This window comes from Leptodactylus fuscus, chromosome 6, assembly GCF_031893055.1.
Source record: "Leptodactylus fuscus isolate aLepFus1 chromosome 6, aLepFus1.hap2, whole genome shotgun sequence".
Classification (NCBI taxonomy): Eukaryota; Metazoa; Chordata; class Amphibia; order Anura; family Leptodactylidae; genus Leptodactylus; species Leptodactylus fuscus.
In genome coordinates this window covers 48,283,320-48,305,264 of record NC_134270.1, presented here as the reverse complement: position 1 = coordinate 48,305,264, position 21,945 = coordinate 48,283,320, and the positions used below count along the sequence as shown (strand labels likewise).

Genomic DNA, 21,945 nt, shown 5'->3' with positions numbered 1-21,945 from the left:
GAAGCTTAATGCTAGGATATATAGGTTTTTATAGTAGAGGGAGAGAAGCTGAGCTCTGTGATATATTGGTTTATATGATAGAGGAGAGAAGCTGAGCTCTGTGATATATAGGATCATATGCTAGAGGAGAGAAGCTGTGCTCTGTGATATATAGGGTTATATGATAGAGGAGAGAAGCTGAGCTCTGTGATATATTGGTTTATATGATAGAGGAGAGAAGCTGAGCTCTGTGATATATAGGATCATATGCTAGAGGAGAGAAGCTGAGCTCTGTGATATATAGGGTTATATGATAGAGGAGAGAAGCTGAGCTCTGTGATATATAGGGTTATATGATAGAGGGAGAGAAGCTGAGCTCTGTGATACATAGGGTTATATGATAGAGGGAGAGAAGCTGAGCTTAGTGATATATAGGATTATATGATAGAGGGAGAGAAGCTGAGCTCTGTGATATATTGGTTTACATGATAGAGGAGAGAAGCTGAGCTCTGTGATATATAGGGTTATATGATTGAGGAGAGAAGCTGAGCTCTGTGATATATAGGATTATATGATAGAGAAGAGAAGCTGAGCTCGGTGATATATAGGTTATATGATAGAGGAGAGAAGCTGAGCTCTGTGATATATTGGTTTATATGATAGAGGAGAGAAGCTGAGCTCTGTGATATATAGGGTTATACGATAGAGGAGAGAAGCTGAGCTCTGTGATATATAGGGTTATATGATAGAGGAGAGAAGCTGAGCTCTGTGATATATTGGTTTATATGATAGAGGAGAGATGCTGAGCTCTGTGATATATAGGGTTATACGATAGAGGAGAGAAGCTGAGCTCTGTGATATATAGGGTTATATGATAGGGGGAGAAGCTGAGCTCTGTGATATATAGGATTACATGATAGAGGAGAGAAGCTGAGCTCTGTGATATATAGGGTTATATGATAGAGGAGAGAAGCTGAGCTCTGTGATATATAGGATTACATGATAGAGGAGAGAAGCTGAGCTCTGTGATATATAGGGTTATACGATAGAGGAGAGAAGCTGAGCTCTGTGATATATAGGATTATATGATAGAGGAGAGAAGCTGAGCTCTGTGATACATACTGTAGGTTTATATAATAGAGGAGAGAAGCTGAGCTCTGTGATATTCAGGGTTATATGATAGAGGAGAGAAGCTGAGCTGTGATATACAGGGTTATATGGTAGAGGGAAAGAAACCTATCACTGGGATATATAGGATTTGGAACAGTATTTCTGTGAATAAAAAGCAGGGTAAATCCTGACAGGATAAGAGAGACAGCCAGAGTCCTGTGTACTCTGCCCATACAGGATGATTGACAGCCTTCTGTGTATATAATGGTACATAATGTCAATCACTGTGTGTAGGCGGGGTAATCCGGACTCTCAGTGACTCTCCTAGGAGTCCTGTGAGGCTTCATCCTGCTTTTTCCCCCCAGAAATCCTGCTCTAAATCCTATAAACCTTTATAATAAAGAGCTCCACTTCTTTCGCTCTATCATATCATATGTTCTCAGACAGACCAGCAGAAATCACCAGCCTGCTCCTGCCTGACACCGCCCACTTGACAGTATAGAGCCTAAATATAACAGGCACCAAAACTAACAGCACTTATTGCTTGGGAAAGGTGGGGGCTAGAGAAAAAAATCCAGCTATCATCATGTGCCATAATCAGAGGAGCTGCACCTATTAAATGCTGGTCTTGGAGCTGGTGAAAGATCCTTTTTTTTTTTTTTTTTTTTTTTTTTTAAAGGGGACGAGAAAATTGACTACTTTTTTTCCCCATAAACAGCGTTGGTCTTGCTCGCAGACTGTTCAACCCCATTCACATGATGTACCAGATCACAGTGTTCATGGACAAGACAGGTGTCACACAGAGTAAATCCATGAAGACAGCAGACAGGACCATCTTGTGTGTCATAAATGTGGCATCAAGGGGGAGAGGACCCGCCATCATACCTGACATGTCGGCTTTAGTAAGTACTTGTATTCTACTTTTTTTTTTTTTTTTATGTAGATTGTGAGCCCCACATAGAGCTCACAATGTACATTTTTCCCTATCAGTATGTCTTTTTTGGAATATGGGATGGAAATCCATGCAAACACGGGGAGAACATACAAACTCCTTGCAGATGTTTTTTTGTCCTTGGCGGGATTTGAACACCAGGACTCCAGCGCTGCAAGGCTGCAGTGCTAACCACTGAGCCACCGTGTGGCCCCCTACTTGTATTCTACTTTTATCAAAATTCTGGAACATCTTTTAACTTCTTGTGCCCTCAGTTCTAGGGGCTATGTTCCATATATACTATACATACCCGAGTCGTCATCTCTTACACTTAGATTTCTTCTAGACTAGTAAAGGTTTCTCTGGACCTTTTCACACCTTCTTCAGAGACTCTAATACAGAACATCATAATAACTAACATCAGACCTGAACATCAAAGACGGCAAAAACCTGGAATTCTTTTTATGTTTGTTGTGAATACACATCAAAGAATAAGCAAATTCCTGACCAACTGAAGAGCCTACAAAAATGATGAAATTCTTAAAGGAAAAACGTAAAACAAACAGTTTTCATGCAGAGGTTAAAGATAATGGAACTAAAAAATATATATAGTATTTTCTGGATTTTTGGGTCACTTCTCACCTCATAATTTGTCAGCTCAAAGCATATATATATATATATATATATATATAATCTATACTCCTACGTGTATCATTTTGTTGTAACATACTTGTTACAGCGCCCCCTGCTGTTCCTTTCATTCCCTCTACAATGTCCACTGAATGGGCTTGGCGTCAGCGGTCGCACATGCTCAGTAGGATGCAGTGATTGTCACTATTGTCTAGGCCTGACAATATAAATCCCAACACTAGAAGAATCTGTCTCTCACAGCCAGGGGATGGATTAGGTGGAAATTGGACCACCACTAGGGGGAGCCATAACAAGTACGTTTGTGTAATCTAACAAACATAATATTCAGTGATAGGACAACCCCCATAAATTGACCAGAATAGGAAAACATGGCTACCTCCATAAACAGGACTATCCCAAGTCCATAGTTTGCAGCTGGTATTGCAGCTCATCCTCAAGGAAGTAAATTGGGCTGTAAGATTACACATAACCTGTAGACAGGTGTGGCGCTGTTTCGAGGAAGAAGGCGATAATGTCTTATACAACTTCTAAAAAGGACAAAACCTGTAAATTTCGTATATTCAATCTATTTTATGATCGGTTCTCATTTGCGTTAAATGTATTCATTTCTCGCTGATATAGCGCCAAAATTTTTTGCCGCACTTTAAAGACACTTCATCATTCACTACCTCGTGTACGGCCTAAAGTCTCCATCAGTAGGTCCTGTGAGGAAACTGGATTGAAACCTATGACCCCCATGCTAACCACTATGGTTAAGTATACCGTAACCCTGTGAGACTCCCATCATAAGTCAATGAGATGCGTTATAAATGGTTGGGATGCCAGAAGAAAACGTATCTGACATAGCTATGAAGGGAAGCCATGACGCTTCTATGAAGAAAGCCTTATAATAAATAAGGAGAATACTTCTCACTGTGCAGGATATCTTACAGCGCATCAAGCAGACACCTGGCAAGTGTGGTGTGAAGTGGAGGGTTAGCAGAGACCCCAGTGCGGCCTACATGCTGCGTCATACCCGAGAGGCCTTAGTGATGGGGATTACATTTCTCTTCTTTACCGCTTTTACATTCCTGGTCGTGGATCACGTCGGCAGCCTCGCGGAGTTGCAGGATTTGGAGCTGCACATCTGGAAACTCTCACTCTCTTGAGGAAATCTTCTCCTGTCAGGACGTGTGCTGGGAACACTGAATGCAAACCATATAGTGATCCGAAGGCTATAAGCGACTGCTGTATTTAATAGCATCGGCCATAAACTTTAGGGTTGGGTTATGGCAATTGGTTTTAGTTCATGCTTTAGGGCAGCACACAATGTTCCTTCAGCTCTGTATTAAGGGACCTATGTATGTATGCTGCCCCATGGTACCGCTATGTCCTACCGTAATCATGGCACCACTGATAGAAATGGGCCTTGTTCCCAGGAGAGGTAACCAGTCTCAGTTTACTTTACGATGTACATTTTTTTTTCTTCATTTTGTAATTAAAAAAAAAAAAAGAAAAAAAGTTGTGCGGTAATCTAAAAACAATGCCGATTTCTTTCAAAAACAGCACCACCTCTGCCTACAGGTTGTTTGAGGTATTACAGGCCAGTTCCAATTACTTAGATGTAATACGGTTCATAACCTATGGACAGGGGTGGCACTGAATGATGACCTCATCATCACGAGGCTCGGTAGCTAGATACTTCTAATCTATCAGGCCCGCTGGCTGACATCTTGTCTGTGGAGGTTTATCACAGTAATGAATCCTATGCAGCTTTACGATCCTCTTCTTACTCCTCTCCCGGCACAAATCACTCCCATCCAGCTACAAATCTGCATTAAATCTAGATTATTATTTCCTGTAACAGTCACAATAAATCCCGTCTCCTGTAATTCAGTGTATTCACATCTCGGCCTGCGCTGAGCAAACTACAAATTATTAGCACCGGGAGCAGAAGAGAAGGAAAAAATAGACATAAAACTATAGGGCGATTTACATCTTCATACTACCAAGCGTGGTCTAGAGGCCAGTGATAGCCCATCTATAGACATGAATGGAACATAGTAGCCCCCTCACCAGGGCTGTGGGATCGGGATGCCAAACCACACACTCGTTTATTTTTCCACAAACCTTATAGTTTACAATTAAACCAAAGGGACATTGGTTTTACTAAGGTATTTCCCCATTTGGGTAGATTGTTAGATCACGTACAATCCCATGTAATGATAGAGTCAGGAAATCCTATTATTGTAGAGAAACATCCTAAAAGGCGCAGAGAGCCGCTCTACAAAATGCAATGACACCACAGTATCTTGCAGCGGCATGCTATTCCATCCGGTTTGCGTTTAGTTGGACCATCATTTATTTTTCAACAGGACAATGACCCCAAACACACCTCCAGGCTGTGTAAGGGTTATGTGACCAAGGAGAGTGATGGGGTGCTACGCCAGATGACCTGGCCTCCACAATCACCAGACCTGAACCCAATCCAGATGGTTTGGGGTGAGCTGGACTGCAGAGTGAAGGCAAAAGGGCCAACAAGTGCTTAGCATCTCTGGGAACTCCTTCAAGACTGTTGGAAGACCATTTCAGGTGACTACCTCTAGAAGCTCATCAAGAGAATGCCAAGAGTGTGCAAAGCAAAAGGTGGCTATTTTGAATAACCTAGAATAATTCCACGTGTTAATTCATAGTTTTGATGCCCTCAGTGTGAATCTACAATTTTCATAGTCATGAAAATACAGAAAGCTCTTGGCCCAAACTTTTGGTCTGTACTATATATATATATATATATATATATATATATATATATATATATATATATTATACACACACACACTGAAAGCACCGTTGATGACTTTTTTTCTAACTATATATGTCCCATCTTCTGGACTGCTATCTTTATCCCTAACAAACAGGACAGATAGTTATAGTACATATAAGTTAAAGGCTGCAGCATCCAACTTTAGTTTCTCCTATTGTCATGCAGCTGTACAGGTTAACCAAAATGATCGGGTTTGCTCCCCTACAGGAACTCCAGGGGTGCACAACCCTCTTTAGATACATTATAGATTTCCAATACCTCTCTCTATACTTGCCATACAAAAATATTTGCTTTGCTGACCAGCAGAGCATTGAAAGTAGAGGATATGAGTTTACCTTTACAAAACTTCTAATGGAGATACTGATGCAACTCTACTGTATATTCTTGGACTTGTAGTTCCATAAGAGCATCATTTAAAGAGTCCTCATTTGTAACCTATTAGGTAACATTGGTGGGGTCCATCAAATAAAGAAAAGAAAAAGGTCTCAGATGAGCCTTGAAAGGATTTAACACATATGAAGACCTGTAAGAAGTGTGGAACGGGATTTGGTACATTAGCTGGGGCAGCTTTTCACTACAGTATTTGGGGAGTTCAGGAGCAACCCCATGCAAAATCTCTCCCAGAATCTCTGCCATGCACATCTATTATACTAGTGCCCCAAGCACCAAGGCAAGGAGCAACTGCAACCAGTGCACATACTATAGCTACACCAGTCATATCTCCTCATGTCAGCAAAGGTAGGCAGAGCCTTGTCAACTCTGAAGGCGACAACTCGGCATTATTGTCTATACTTTACATAACACAATACATGAGACAGAATTACTCAAGTGCAAAGATTCCCCAAGGTGTATTCCAGTGCACTGGACAGGTGAGGGTTAATGTGCCCCTGCAATTGTATAGCCCAAACACCTCTGCCAGGCGACTCCCTCCAGGGGTAATCCCTCGGTGGCAGTACGGTGACGTTGTGTTGGGTGTTGTGATGTGTGCAGTTTGCAGATTGTTCTATTTGTAGAGCCTGAGTTACTGCACTGGGCTATTTATATACTAGGAGCACGTTCAGTCTTGTCAGTAAAGGTATGCACCCTCTCCAGTCACACAGGCGTTACTACTAGCTAGGTGCTTTGTGTTCTCCTGGATAGACCGCAACAGTCCCTGTACTCTCCTGCGTCACAGCCACAGCACAATGTCATGCATATGTAATAACACGAAAAATAAGATAAATGAACTAACACTGCCATGAGAACGGGTGCAATCCTTCTAAAAGACAAAGATGATGTGCACGGTGTGCTGCGCTCTGTGATATATAGGGTTATATGATAGAGGAGAGAAGCTGAGCTCTGTGATATATAGGGTTATATGATAGAGGGAGAGAAGCTGAGCTCTGTGATACATAGGGTTATATGATAGAGGGAGAGAAGCTGAGCTCTGTGATATATAGGGTTATATGATAGAGGGAGAGAAGCTGAGCTCTGTGATATATAGGGTTATATGATAGAGGGAGAGAAGCTGAGCTCTGTGATATATAGGGTTATATGATAGAGGAGAGAAGCTGAGCTCTGTGATATATAGGGTTATATGATAGAGGAGAGAAGCTGAGCTCTGTGATATATAGGGTTATATGATAGAGGGAGAGAATCTGAGCTCTGTGATATATAGGGTTATATAAGAGGAGAGAAGCTGAGCTCTGTGATATATAGGGTTATATGATAGAGGGAGAGAAGCTGAGCTCTGTGATATATAGGGTTATATGATAGAGGGAGAGAAGCTGAGCTCTGTGATATATAGGGTTATATGATAGAGGAGAGAATCTGAGCTCTGTGATATATAGGGTTATATGATAGAGGAGAGAAGCTGAGCTCTGTGATATAGAACAGAACTCTGCTCCTCTCCTTTTATTATAAAAACTCTCTCATATAAGTTCATATGAGAGAGGGAGAAAAGCTGAGCGTTGTAATATATAGGGTCACCACCGCAGGCAGACTAAAGCTGGCCATACACCCCAGTTGGCAGAAATGGCTAGTTTTGACCATTGTGCTTGACGGTCAGCCATGAAAATACCACAAACATCCATTTGCAACAGCAAACTCTGCCAAAAGAAGGCCAAACATAATTTTTTTGCCCAGTCAATAACAAAGCATGTAATAAGCTCCCTCTAGTGGTGACTGAAGACAGGCAGAATTTACATGTTGCGTTCCTGAAGGGAAGAATCTGAGTATTTAGGTAACTACACACCTATCACGGTACCAGCAAACACTGTGTGATCCTACAGATATCCACCATCAGTCATATATGTACACCCCACCAGATGGGTACTCACCTTCCAGCCGCTTCCAGCCTCCTTATAATATGGGAAATTATCACAGATCCACTGGTAAATCTCACTAAGAGTCATTTTCTTTTTTGGTGAGCTGTTGATAGCAAAGGTAATGAGGCTGGCGTAACTATAAGGCGGCTTCCCGTCTTTGTGCTGCTGTACTTCTTCCTGGTCCAGTGTTGTGTTGGGGTCGATGAGGGCGCTCTTCTTGGAGATCCCAGATCCATGGGTGTTCTGGTTGGAGTCAGCATTCTGAATGGCAGCTCTCACAGTAAGCTGGGGAAGCCAGTCCATAGAGGTGAGGCTGCTCTCAAGTTCTGAAGTCATTTTTGGGTTTCAGTTTATATGTATATATATTTATAGATTGTATTTTCTTAGACTGTCCTTCCGGGTGGAAAAGAGGTGGGAAAACGTTCAGGTGTCCAGGTAGTGTAACTTAAGACTTCCAAATGAAGGGATGACCAATGTTTATTCTGAAAGAAATAAGAAAGAAAATAAGTTTTAAAAAAATGGAGGAGCAATTTTAAAGAGCCCCTTGCGTTGTTTTTTAATAGAGAACATGGAGTGTCCAACTTATGAGACCTCAACAGCAAGTGTTCCATTTCCCTGCAGCACTCCCACAGGAGAAAAGCAGTATTACACAGTCACACACTCTACATGGCTGACCTCTTTTCTGGGGCTACTTACTGACGTTCCCGAATAGATTTCCCGAATACACTGTATGAAAATGGGTTCTCTAAATCAGGCCTTCTCTGTATGTTGTGAGCCTCCGGATCCTCAAGGCTATACTCCTTCTAAGGAAATAGGACAGCCTGTGAGACCTATACACTACAACTCTTTAGTACCAAAATGAGAAGCTCTTTCTGGGAACTAAAAGAAATCTTAGAGATTTATCAAGGCTGGAACTTCCTGCACAAGTCGTGATCTCTCAAGTTGCACCTAATTTTTTAGGAGGTGTATGCCTTTTAATACATTAGGCACATTTCCGACCTTTGTGTGCCTAAGGCTGAGGCCCCACATTGCAAAAACGCAGCTTTTTTTGTTGCGTTTTTTTGAGCCAAAGCCAGGAGTGGATTGAACAGAAGGTAAAAGTATCAGAACTTCCTATATATTTACCATTCCTTTTGTAACCACTCTTGGCTTTGGTTCAAAAAACCCGCAACAAAATATGCAACAAAAAAAGCTGCGTTTCCGCAATGTGCGGCCTCAGCCTGAATCTCAAAAGTTCATCAGCGAGTATAGATTTAGGCTGTACTATATGCCAGTTTCTGAAGCAAATTATAGTAAAGTTGTTGGGGCATGGGATGCCCATCTGCCTTCCAGAAAAGTAGCATAATAGCGTCATTATTTTTTATCCTATTATACAATTAATTAGATGAGCTTGTTGCATATTTACCTTCATGATAATTCCAGGACATGAAAGCTACAAATTGTGATTCTTCCCCATAATTTCTTTTGTACTCTGAGCTGTCCAGCGTTCGCAAGACTATTGTGAAATGGGAAGGATGGGAGTGTGGTCGGTCACAAAGAGGCCAAGTTCTAGGATTACTCACTGAAGTGGGTGGTTTGTGGGCGCTTTGTGGCAGGGCTGTAAAGGTCTCAGACTATGCTGGCAACTATGCTATTGGGGAGGTAAATAATCTACAATATGAAGACTATGTATATATAAAAAGAAAAAAACACCTTTATTTTTTTCCCCCTTACAACAAAATTATGAAAAAAACAGACTGCAGTAAAATTAATTAAAATATTCCCCTCATGATAAATGCCACCCATTTTGTGTTTTTCTTTTAAGACATTTTTCATAAACTTGCCCCTTTTTTTGGCAAAATTCTAATTTTGACGTATAATTAATTAAATGTTCTCTTCACACAGCTGATTTTTATAGATGTATTATAACATTATATAGCATTTTGGAAGTATTTACACTAGAAGGAAGGTGACTCTGTAACATTGCAGCGATCCCGCATCTCATGAGTATGCCGGTGAGATAATAAGGTTAGTCCTGCGTATAGATGGTAAATCAGATCACAGATCTGACTGCAGCTTGCTGCACTGGCTTTCCTGCAAAGTCAAAGTCGATGGATTTATCCCTGCAATCTGAGATAAGGCTGCCTAGGCCCAAAATGCAAATGATAAAACGGGGAGAATAGTGTGTGTGAGGGGGTGACTGATGTCAAAAAAGAGAAGAGGTATAGAAAAATCAAAATGAATCAAAAAATAGAATCTGGATATGGACTGATAGATATTATTAAATAGGTTGGGCACTGGAAAATCCAGATCATTATCCACAGGATTGGGTGTGGTAGTCAGCCATCTCCATTGGCCTATAGACCATGAATGGAGTTTTAGTGCACGTGTGATAATCGCTCCATGCAAATACACCCTGCGCTGTTCTCATGATCAATGGGTGGGGGGGCAAAGGTCAGACCCTCCAGTGATCATACACTTATTACCTAGCCTGGCAAATGAATATACACCTTTAGCATTAGAATCCCAAATGCTACTCATCCTGACTTCCTCATATACATACACCCTTGAAGCAGCCAAGGCATACTGAGAACAGACATGCCCAATCTTTAATTTTCCTAATATCTTCTATTGAGGGAGAGATGAGACGGCCCATACACATTGGGTAACTATCTAACTTGTAAAAAAAATATAAAATAAAAGGGGATATCAAGGTTTTGAAAAACATACATGCTTTCTCCACAAACAGCAGCCTACCTGCCACCCACTAACAGTGATTCAGAGCCAAGCTGCATTATCAGACATGTCCTAAGGACTGGTGTGGAACTGTTTTCAGGGGAAATCGGTCATGTATTCTAAACCTGTATGACTTCATTAATGGAAGATACAAGGGCCCTAATTTAGAAAACTGACGTAAAGGGATTTTCGAGGACTATAATTACAATACATTAAAGGGGCGCTATCATTGGGAAAAGTCATTTTTAGACAAGCACATCCTTGCATAGCCTTTAGAAAGGCTATTTCACACCTACCTTTAGTATGCGAATTGCCTCAGTAGATTTTGTATAAGGCTGCTGTGCTGATGACTGGTCTCTGCTGTACATACACATAGAGCAGACAGTGCACAGACACTTCCGGTGCACGGTCTAAGCTCATTAGCATATGAATAAAAAAATCTACTGAGGCAATTTACATACTAAAGGTAGGTGTGAAATAGCCTTTCTAAAGGCTATGCAAGGATGTGCTTATCTAAAAATGACTTTTCCCAATGATAGAGCCCCTTTAATATCAGACTGACCGTGGGTTGACACCTGGCACCCCCCACTGATCAGCTATTTAAGGTGCCATATGAGCGATGCTTCTGATTCACAGGCTACAGATATCATGTTCAGTGGTGACCTGGCCTGTTCGCAGCTCAGTCCCATTCAAGTGAAGAGGGCTAAGTTGTAACATAGTCGCTGTATAAAGTATGCTTGGTCAGCTGTAAGGGGCCAAAGAGCTCATGTGAACACAGCAATATCTTCAAACAGCTGATCGTGGGGGTGTCAGGTGTCAATTGGATAGTGATGACCTATCCTAAAATTATGAACCTATTAAAAGGGGGGGGGGGGGAAGCAGTACAAATAAACAGTGTTTGTCCCTGGGTCTATATGTAGAGGATTTACATGTGAATTGTAATAATCTCCAGCTCATGATTTTGAGCCAGTTCCCCGCTGCAGGGGGATCTGACAAGGGCGGATTTCCAAAAGAAGCAGCAAATTGATATTTATCAGCTCACAGTAATTAAATTCTACAAAAAACTATTCCAACCTTTCCTTGGGGACCAGAGGGCCGAGTGAGGAATAATCTTGTGCACTTGCCCACAGGTATATTCAGATGGATTCCCACAGAAGAAGCCTCCTAGATTAACATAATACCCATCTACATTATTAACAAGAATTCCTCATTAAAATTGCATTTTGTTATGTAAAAATGCCAAAGAATCTGTCCGCGCACTGAATATTCTTATTAATGCTCCAGCGGAAGAAGATAATGTAGTCACCATGAGACATACGGGGCGGAAAACTAGGAAAAAAAGAAAAAGTAAAGCCAACAATCCTGTATCAGCTGGAGGGAGCGTGCAGGGGGTCCAAGACCGTATAATAGAAACGTACACACTGGCATCCTAATATAGGTGGCATCCTAATATAGGTAGTAGTCAAATACCAAGATGGTTTACCCAAATGATCACTCATTGAACCCTATGAAGCTTTTCCCTCAAGTCTTGGATAAGGTCAGGGTAGTCGGAAATACACCTACTAGTGACTGGGATCATAATGGACAAGAAATGGAGGCTTCTAGGTAGCCGACAGCTAGGTAAAGGTGACCCAAACCTTATACTGTAGGAGTAGTCAGCTTGGGGTGCATGGGCTCTCTGAGGGAGAGTAATGGCACATACAGACCTGAATGATGGCTTGGGCAATAAAGCTGAATGATGGTGGCATATATGGAAACTATAGACATTTTAGAAAATTAGGTTTATAACCAATTCTCTGCTAACCGTACACATGTAGTAGAGCAGCTATTAAAAGCCGGTCTCACTCTGCAGGAGCCAGCACATCCATGCATTACAAGGACAGTTCATTGATGACGATAAGAACTCTGCAATGCTTCATTCCTCCTGTGGTGGCGCTGCAGGGATAATGCACACTTCTTAAGGAGGAACTTTCACCGCCTGTCTTACCATCTGTTAATAGCCGCTGCTCCATTGATTCTGGCACAGTTGGAATTTTCTCTCTAGCTCCCATCATTCCTGAAAAGTCAATGCTGATCGTTTTGGTGCAGCGGCTCTGTAGTTTCACGACGGCGGAGTTGGGCAGGAGCAAGAGGGGCAGGGGCTGGGGCATTCAGAGCTTCAATCATAGGTGGACAGTGTCAGAGCTCAGAATCACATCCCTTGTCTGACAGAACAAATCCTAAATAGTATATCGGACCCCAAAACTAACAGCACTTACTGCTCAGGAACTGTCGGGGCTAGAGAAAAAAAAAATCCAACTGTGCTGGAATCAGTGGAGATAGTAGGTGATGGAAAGAGCTGGACTTGGTGAAGGTATTGAAAGGTCCTCTATAATGTGATCAGCCCATAGTCAAAGGCCTCAGCCAATAAAAAATAAAAATAAAAAATTAGCCAAGGTGGATAACCTCTCCATAGGCCGTACATTTCATGTGCACACGTTACCCAGCACACCAGGAGGTGTAGTTTCACAACATCTGGCGAGACAAATGTCACAAGACAGCCGACTTAAAGGATATATTGTGGTATAGACGAAATAAGAGCCCTCACCTTGTGTGTGATGTCACCAGTGTGTAGATCCGTTCATGTAAACCCATCTGGACAGGAAGTAAGCCAGCTGAAAAAATAAGAGAGAAGATGGACAGAGGTTACCTGACAGCCATACATGGGGACATACAGGGAAAAGCCCTCCACAAACCAAAGAATCAGACAGAGAGATGAGGTGGAAATGGCAACAAAATCGACTTCTAATATACTGAACCCCATTGAGAGGCACCCCTGGCATTTCAGAATTATGGAATCACCCATATTCTTGTACGTTATAGTGGAACGTTCCATCTTTTGAAACTCTGTGGGAAATAATATTTCATTTTTTTACATTTTCTAGTTCCACATTCACAAAGTCTAATGGTCGCGGCCACGTAGCACAGTTGACTACAAAGCCACAAAGTACATGGTTAGGACTGCCACTGGTCAGCTGGGGGCCCACACAAGCACTTTGACCTCTTCATTATTAACCCAGCACATCGCTGTTCACGGTGTAGTGGCTGTACCCGGTACTGCAACTCAGCCCCATTCTAAAGAATAGGACTGAGCTGCATGTAGTACAATGCACAGCCACTAGGGAATGGACAGTATGGTGTCTGGTACAGAAGAGACTGCAGCACTCACACAAGCACCCCAGCCCCTTTAAAATCTTGTGGTTGGTGATATATCCAAAAAAGCAAGCCATCGATATTAAAGGGATTGTCTAAGTATTTATAGTCATAGCCATACGATCACGACAATACTAGGATTATGCGATCTATGATGGATCCAATTCAACCGGTTTTGTTTCCATTTCCTTATGAACAATATAACACAAACTACTCATTTTTACTGTAAGGAATAAAATGTAGAAGAAGATGTATCAATGTACAATTCTGACTCAGCGGAGAAAATCTGATTAAACCGCTGCTAAACTTATCATATTGGGGGTTTTCCAGATAAATCTGGAACTCTCCGCACACCCACTGCGTACACTCAATGAGGATGAATCAGTCTGTGGCTTCTCTTATATACCTGGGTATTTTATATTCTTATCCCCCCTCCTGGGGATGTAACATGGACTAACCCACTAATAGCTGCTGTCTGTCCACAAACCAGGGAGCACAAAGAGGTGGTTTATGGGAACTTACCTTAAAGGGGGCTATTCTAAAGGATAGGCGAGTCACAGAGAAGAACAGGGGTAAGGTTTAAAGAGGGTCATGATTCGGGATTTAAAGGGAAGTTAATCAGAAATTCCCCAATATTTGAATTAAAGGGAGTGTATCACCTCCTGCCAGTATAGGGCCCAGGGAGCTGAAGGCCCGCCCCCAGTGCACCCACTGACATATTAACATAACACTTCAAAGTTCTTTTTCTCCAAATCTATGGAAGTGCCAAACCTAATAAAAGTATGAGGTGTATGAGTAGAACGCGCTCTGTGACATGAGATGGCCATTAAATATGCTTGGGTAGGTCCCTTTAAGTTTTTATTTTAGACATTTTTAAAGAATTTCTGTTTTTTTTGTTTCTTTTTTCATTAAATTTGCTGCTCCATTATCTAAATTTTTTTTAAAAAAATAAAAATAAAAAATTGTGAAATCCTGCACTCTGGCCACTGGTCCTGTTCTGTGGAGATCACTTCTCTGCATTATTAGCTCAAGCAGGATTACGTACCATCTATATAGAGACAACATAGGAACTAAAGATGAGCGAGTACTATTCAAAACGGCCGTTTCGAATAGCACGCACCCATAGGAACGAATGGACGCGGCCGTCACGCAGGGGGTTAAGCAGCCGGCCGCCGGCAAAGTCTGCGTCCATTCATTCCTATGGGTGCGTGATATTAGAAACGGCCGTTTCAAATAGTACTCGCTCATCTCTAATAGGAACCAGTACTAACAATATGTGATGGTCATATTTTACCTACTTCACTTATTTGTATAGGCCACAGAGTATGTCTCGAATATTTTGTCACAAAAATCAATAGGGAAGATTTTTCATGTCCCCTATGTGAGATTTGTGGTTGAAGTATAAGTATTTGATCCCTCTGGCAAACTTGGTGGTAAAACCCTTATTGGCGCACACAGCAGTCAGACGGTTTTTGTAGTTGATGATGAGGTTTGCGCATGTCAGGAGGAATTTTGGTCCCCTCCTCTTTGCAGATCATCTCTAAATCATTAAGATTTTGTGGCTGTCACTTGGCAACTCGGAGCGTCCTCTCCCTCCATAAGTTTTCTATGGGATTAAGGTCTGGACATTGGCTAGGGCACTCCATGACCTTGATGGGCTTGTCTTTCAGCCACTCCTTTGTTGCCTTGGCTGTATGTTTTGGAAAGACCCAGCCATGACCCATTTTTAATGTCCTGGCGGAGGGAAGGAGGTTGTCACTCAGGATTTTATGGTACATGGCTCCATCCATTCTCCCATTGATGCGGTGAAGTAGTTCTGGGCCCTTAGCAGAGAAACACCCCCAAAACATAATGTATCCCCCTCCATGCTTGACAGTGGGGACGATGTGCTTTGGGTCATAGGCAGCATTTTTCTTCCTCCAAACATGGCGAGTTGAGAATGTCAAAGAGCTCAATTTTTGTCTCATCTATGACCCAAAGAACACCGTCCACACTGTCAGTATGGCACAGTATAAAGAAGTATCCGAGCTGATATATCTATGTGTATAAGCCTATGGTTATGGACTATAGCTGCTACATTCATAGATCAAAGTCAAGTATACTACTCTCTACGAACAGCCTTTAAGAAGGGGTTTGCAGGATGAAAAGGTCATCAATATCAGATGATAAACAGAGAATGGAACAGGAAGCAGATAGCACTGTTCTGTGTGTAGTGGCCAGGCTAGGTACTACAGATCAGCTTACAGTCACCTGAACTGCAGTGGCACATTCAAGCCACTACACAGAATAGCGCTGTCTGCTTCCTGCTCCATTCCCTTTGGATCTGTCTCACCCACCACAGATCTGATATTAGAAAATATTTCTTTTTTCACAAACCTATAGTGCCAGGAAAAAGAACAAACTTTGTAATATACTTCACTAACGACAATTACTGTTGTCTGTGAGCATTACTCATGCCTATTTCTTATCTGAATGATTTTGGTCCAGACTCTGTACACAAGCAGTATCAATTTACAACGAAGTCTATGGAAGTGGAGAAGTAGAGGGAGAGAGACAGAGATAAGTTATAAGGCCATTTGCAGTATTAAAAGGAGTCTAATCTGTCAGGAGAAGGTTAGATAGCAATTCCCGATAACCGAGAAAATGAGATGTCTTTCCGCTGTGAGAATCTCTCCTCTTTCTTCCCCCTCCATAAACTTCTATTGTATGGATGGAGACAAGTACCAGAATAATCCGATATTTTTAATTGATAATCTACACATATTTTGTCATCTTCACCACCACTGTGGATTTATGAAAAAAATAAATAAGACTATACTTACACTTTCTGAAGAATGTAAGTATTTACTAAAATAGACATGTCGGGAGAGGTGATGGGTCCTCTTACAAACAACTACATCCCACATGACTAAAATGGGGATGTCAAAGAAAATCCTCAGAACTTCAATACCCAAAAGACAACAGAACCAGATCCAAAGATTCCAAGTCTACTGTTCCTTGTTATCAGGAAGTGCCCAAAACAGAAATCACTATGTCATCTGACAGATCTCCAGAATCTCTTCCATACCTAGAAGTGACTGCTATAAGCAGCTGACTAGATGTGGGGGCCCTTTAAGGATCCTCAGATCTATTCTTCACATGAGTCCTCAGAGCAGAGCCACATCCAGCAAGGCGGTCAGTCAGTGCAGTTTTATAAATAGGCGCTTGCATTATTAAGCAGCACATCTCGGCATAGTTGTACCTGAGACCTTTAAAATAAGCTGACACCAAGATTCCTGAAAATATTGACTTTCACCGTGACTCATCACCTCGCTTCTCCATGATGAGTCACTGAATGTTTTTACAGCATTACGGAGGAGGCAATGTCGGCCCGACTGAGATTGTGAGACACCATTTATAACAGTAACCCGGAGAATCCCAGGTAAGCGCGCGGCCGGACAGAGTCACGTAACCAGTTCTACAGGCTGCTGACTGTATGGTGAGTGGTCGGATAAAAACACATAATCCGCCATATACGAAGTCAGGTCATGTGGTAACCGTATCACGGAGCAGATCAACAGCCACCAGTCATTACAGGAAGTCATTAACATTGTGACGACTTGGTCAATGTTTTATTGCTCAAATACGCCTAAGCTAAAAAGTAGAACAAGTCTGGAGATCGAAACTTGATAGAAAATGCCCTACTGTTTAGTGAAAAAATATTTTTGTACCGTGTTAGCCAGTTGATGTGAAACATAGAAAATTTTGAGAGTCTTCAGCAGTTGATACCTTTATTAATGGCTAACTAATAATGATGACAGATTGCAAGCTTTCGAGGCTCTAGGCCTCTTCCTGTTTAAACTATGCCTGAGCAAGAGGCCTAGAGCCTCGAAAGCTTGCAATCGGCCATCGTTTTTAGCTAGCCATTAAAAAAAGGTATCAACTGCTGAAGACTCTCAAAATTTTTTCATACTACTGTTTAGTGTACACAGCTCAAGGCAGATGAATGAGTGACCGGGTTTGCAGACTACAAATAAAGCCTTGTGTAGTCTGACCCTGCAGCCATGTGTTACTCCATTTCCTATTGGGTAGTAGATTTTTTAGACATCATGTAGCCTCTCTACTTGGCCCTAGCCTACTCCATAAGTGTCATGAGCTCCCCCTTCCTTTTACGTGTGACAGTAGGCACCCTGCTATGGCCTGGCATTCAGGAATGGCTAGAATGTTGTGCCAAGCCCCCATTTCAGGGTATGTGCATGGAGTGGTGGTCCAAAAACATGGAGCCCAAGTGCACATGAATAGCCATTGTTCTATACATATGCCCATGAAATGATGCCCTAGCGACTAGTGGTGGTCCCAGACATCAAACCTCCTGACCACACATTTACTAACTATTCTATTCTTCACTGATCTAATACTAATAACATCTTCTTAGGACAGGTCATCCATATTTTTGCCCTGGAGAAACCCTTTAAGGCCTTGAGGGGTTATACTCTTTAAGGTTGGGCCCTACGGGACATAAACGCCACGGAAAAAAAAAAATCGCAAAGTTTTACAGTCAGGGCAAAGTGGATGGGATTCAAGCGAATCCCGGGCCCACTTTGCAGCAAAAAACCGCGGTGTACACACACCATGATTTCCAAAACTGGCTCAGTTTTGGAAATTGCAGCATACCACTTATACCTATAGAAACGCCAATGGTTTCCCCATAGGTATAATTGTAACAAAGTCGTCAGAGGAAACCTCTGCAAACTTTCTATCTAAAGAGCTGCGGGAAGAACTGCTGTGGAACGCCCCATGGGGCCTAAAACTAGAACTAAAATAACAATGGTCATAAAAATCAGATGGCTGGGAATCATATTTGCAGTTTATCAGCTAACTGAAGACTCCCCAGATACAGCGCAATATTTTTAATAGCCGTTTGCCCCATTTATATAAATTGTACTAAGCTGCAATACCAGACACAGCCACTAACAGAAGTATGGTGCTGTGCCTGGTAAACATTGAAGGGGATGTAGCCAGCAGATTGGAGGAGATGCCAGGAGTCCCCCCTCCAGTTATCACGAGGGAGGGCCAATATATTTTAGTCCCAGAAAACCCCTTTAACTGGCTGGTATTACACTGATCTGACATTCCAAAAATTCCAGCGCACGGCTGTGACAGAAAAGCACATTGAGAGGGGCAATGACAGGCCGCCTGCTTGGCATTAGCATGGCTTCACACTTGGACAATAGATCTCTGACATATGGGATTCCCCCTGTTATGACACATGCTTCAGCAAAGCAAATACCAGCATTCAGTCTGTTTGGAGGAGGGGAGGGGGTGAAACGCCTGACTGAAAACATGTTGAAAGCAGAAGGGAAGCCCTGAGTCCACACGTTGCTTCTGCATTCACCTCCGACCCTTGTGTCGCAATAAACACTTCTGTATGACAAGCCCCAGTCAATAAAAACCTCAGAACATCGTAAAAACTGCAACCAAGATTTGCAGAGATGGGCGGTAGCTGGATTTGGGTGCTGAAATCCCATAAAATATTTTCTTACCACTTTTTATCAGATTGAAATGTTTACCCCTAGACTACAGCGAAGGCATCCGAATCCCTGGTGGACGCAGACGCACCCCTACTCTTATTCACTTCAATAGCTTGGTAGATAGAAGTAAAGTGCTCAGCTATCCCCCAGCACTCCCATTAAAGTGAATGGGATTGGGGGGGGGGGGGGCGTACATCAGCTTGGTTCTCTGTGAAGAGGCCGCAGCGCTCACCCAGATGCTGCAGTCTCTTCATACAGCTGATCAGCAGGAGTCCCAGGAGGCAGACCTAAGGACAGGTCATGAATTAACAAACCTAAAAAACCCTTTAAAGAAGTTGTCCAGCATATTTTTTTCTAAAAGCAAAAACACCATACTTACCTGTCCCCAATGCAGTGCGGTCCTGCTGATCAGGTGTCTTCTTTTGCCGGAGGCCTCGCTGGCTGAGATATACCGGGTCCCTTCCCTTAGGCCGCTAAATTGGCCTCAGTGGTCACGTGACTGCTGAGGCCAATCAGAGGCCTAAAGATAGGACATCTCAGGTAGTGACATCCCATGTCTTTGGTTGAGGCCACTGACTGGCCTCAGCAGTCACGTGGGGAAGGGACTTACACTGGAAAAAAACATTAGAGCTGCAGGATCGCTCTAGGGCAGACCTGGGCAATGTGCAGCCGCGGGCCATATCCGGCCCTCTGACTGCTAATATCTGGCCCGCATAGCTAGTTGAAGTTTTTTCAAGGACCTGTGATGATGTCATCACAGCCTATCACCAGGATAGGCTATGACTCTTTAGTGGGCGGAACCACACAGGACTGTGCTTGATGCAAGCTGCTGGCAATGGAGGATGCTGGATGATAAAGAGAGAAGAGACAAGCAGGTGTGAGCAAGAGGGGGGACTAGGGGCAGATGTAGGGGGGCAGTTACACTGAATACACATGGAGAGGGGACATTAAACTACTAGGGGGCAGATGGAGGGTGACATTAAACTGGGGCAGCTGGAGGAGGATATTAACCCATGGGGGGTAGCTGGAGGGGGACATGTCTGCCTCTAGTTGCCACCAGTTTAATGTCCCCTCTAGTTTCTGCTAGTTAATACGACTTAATACTGTGGGACATTTTGAGGGAAACATTATAATGTGGGGGGGGGGTATAGTCTACGGGAGACTGTAGGAGCATTTTACTTTGTGGGGCACATGGAAAAATGATTGAGAATGGGCGGAGTCAGCGGAGAAGTGAATGGAGCTAAATTTGCCCTCTAGAACCGTTACAATTTCTCATGTGGCCCCATGGGAAAATTAATTGCCCACCCCTGCTCTAGGGGAAAATCTGGGAGCAGGCAAGTATGTTGTTTTTTTTTTTGTTTTGTTTTTTTTTTGGGGGGGGGGGGTTTCCCTGTCCCCAGCATAATGAATAAAAATCTATAAAATGGTCCTGGACAACCCCTTTAAGGCAATGGACATTGCAAAAACACAACTTTTTTGTCTTCTATGGGGAAAAAAAAAAAAAGTGAATGAAATTTTAGTTACTCATCCACACATTGAGCTGCAGAAAAGCCTGTGCATTTGTGAAAGACGCAGAATGTTTGTTTTTTTTCACCTTTGGAAGTGTTTTCCCTATAAATTTAATAGGAGAAGAAGAAAAAAATCAGAACAAAAAAAACAAACAAAACAACCCAAAAATGCAATATGTTTTTGTTGTGTTTTTATTCCACAGCCTTTTCAGCTGCATTTCCTTACATGGGGCCTTAGCCTCAAAATTTTTTACCATAAATCTATCCTATTGTTTCCTTAAAGGGGTTGTGCCATTACAGACACTTCTCCCCTATACACAAACTCCCCGCGGAGTGGGTGGCACTCCCTACAGATATATAGGAATACCCCTTTGAAAAGCGATACGAGAAGACCGCAATGCAGCAACGCTAATGACAGGATTTATTCAGCCTTGTCTTATGGATTTTCTGTTTATCAGCCTTCCCCTAATAGCATGAACTATAATGTGAGATGATAAACTAGCCAAAATTAGAAAAGCCTATATAGCAGTGTTCATCCTGAGCTCCCTGCTTCAGCAATCAATGCGAGGAATAACAGCAAAAATCTGCATTTGTGAACTTCCATTCGGCCTTTTCTGTTTGCAGGTTTGTGCTGGACTTTGGCTTAGAGATGGGATTTGGGGCCACTCATTCTTTGCACTGGCGAGGCTATGTTCACATGTGCGCTGGGTGTCTGCCCGTTGCGCATGCGTCTAAAGAAATAATGGGTTCATAAAAAAAAACAAAAAACAGACACAAACCGTTACACATTGCATACCATAAATCGTCCCCATCAATGGGAATCCCTCCAAAAAAAAGTGTCAGTTTTTGGTGGATTTGTTTTGGTGCCCATCTTCTTCATTCTGAGCGTGTGCAGAGAAGTGCGAAGAGGGAAAAAAAAAATCAATCAAAAAACGGACAAATGGATTAACACGCGCTGGATAGGAGTTTGTGTCTGCCTCAGGGCTCGTTCACATCTGCGTTGTCCTCTCCGTAATGCAGGTTTCCGTTTCCTGCATAAAACAGAGCAGGAGACGGAAACCTGCTGGAGTCTCTCTCACCCATTCATTTGAATGGGTGAGAAAGCTGTCCAGCCGTGAGCGGCGGTGAGCGTTTTATGCTCTCCGCCGCGAAACCGGGTTTTTTAATCCGGACACAGAGTCGGACATGCAGTACTCTGTGTCCGGATTTAAAAAATCCGGTTTCGCGGTGGAGAGCATAA

The 21,945-nt window shown here is 42.6% G+C and overlaps 1 protein-coding gene across 1 annotated transcript in view; it reads right to left on the bottom strand.

The window, feature by feature from the left end:
* FOXJ3 (forkhead box J3) overlaps positions 1–21,945 on the bottom strand; it is a 72,372-nt gene that overhangs the window by 30,357 nt on the left and 20,070 nt on the right. Inside the window, exons 2-3 of the mRNA XM_075279889.1 lie at positions 13,083–13,149; positions 7,793–8,262 (exon numbers count right to left, since the gene is read on the bottom strand). Of these exons, the coding sequence (XP_075135990.1) occupies positions 7,793–8,116 (324 nt within the window). The 5' untranslated portion in view covers positions 8,117–8,262; positions 13,083–13,149. The remainder of the gene's footprint in view (positions 1–7,792; positions 8,263–13,082; positions 13,150–21,945) is intronic.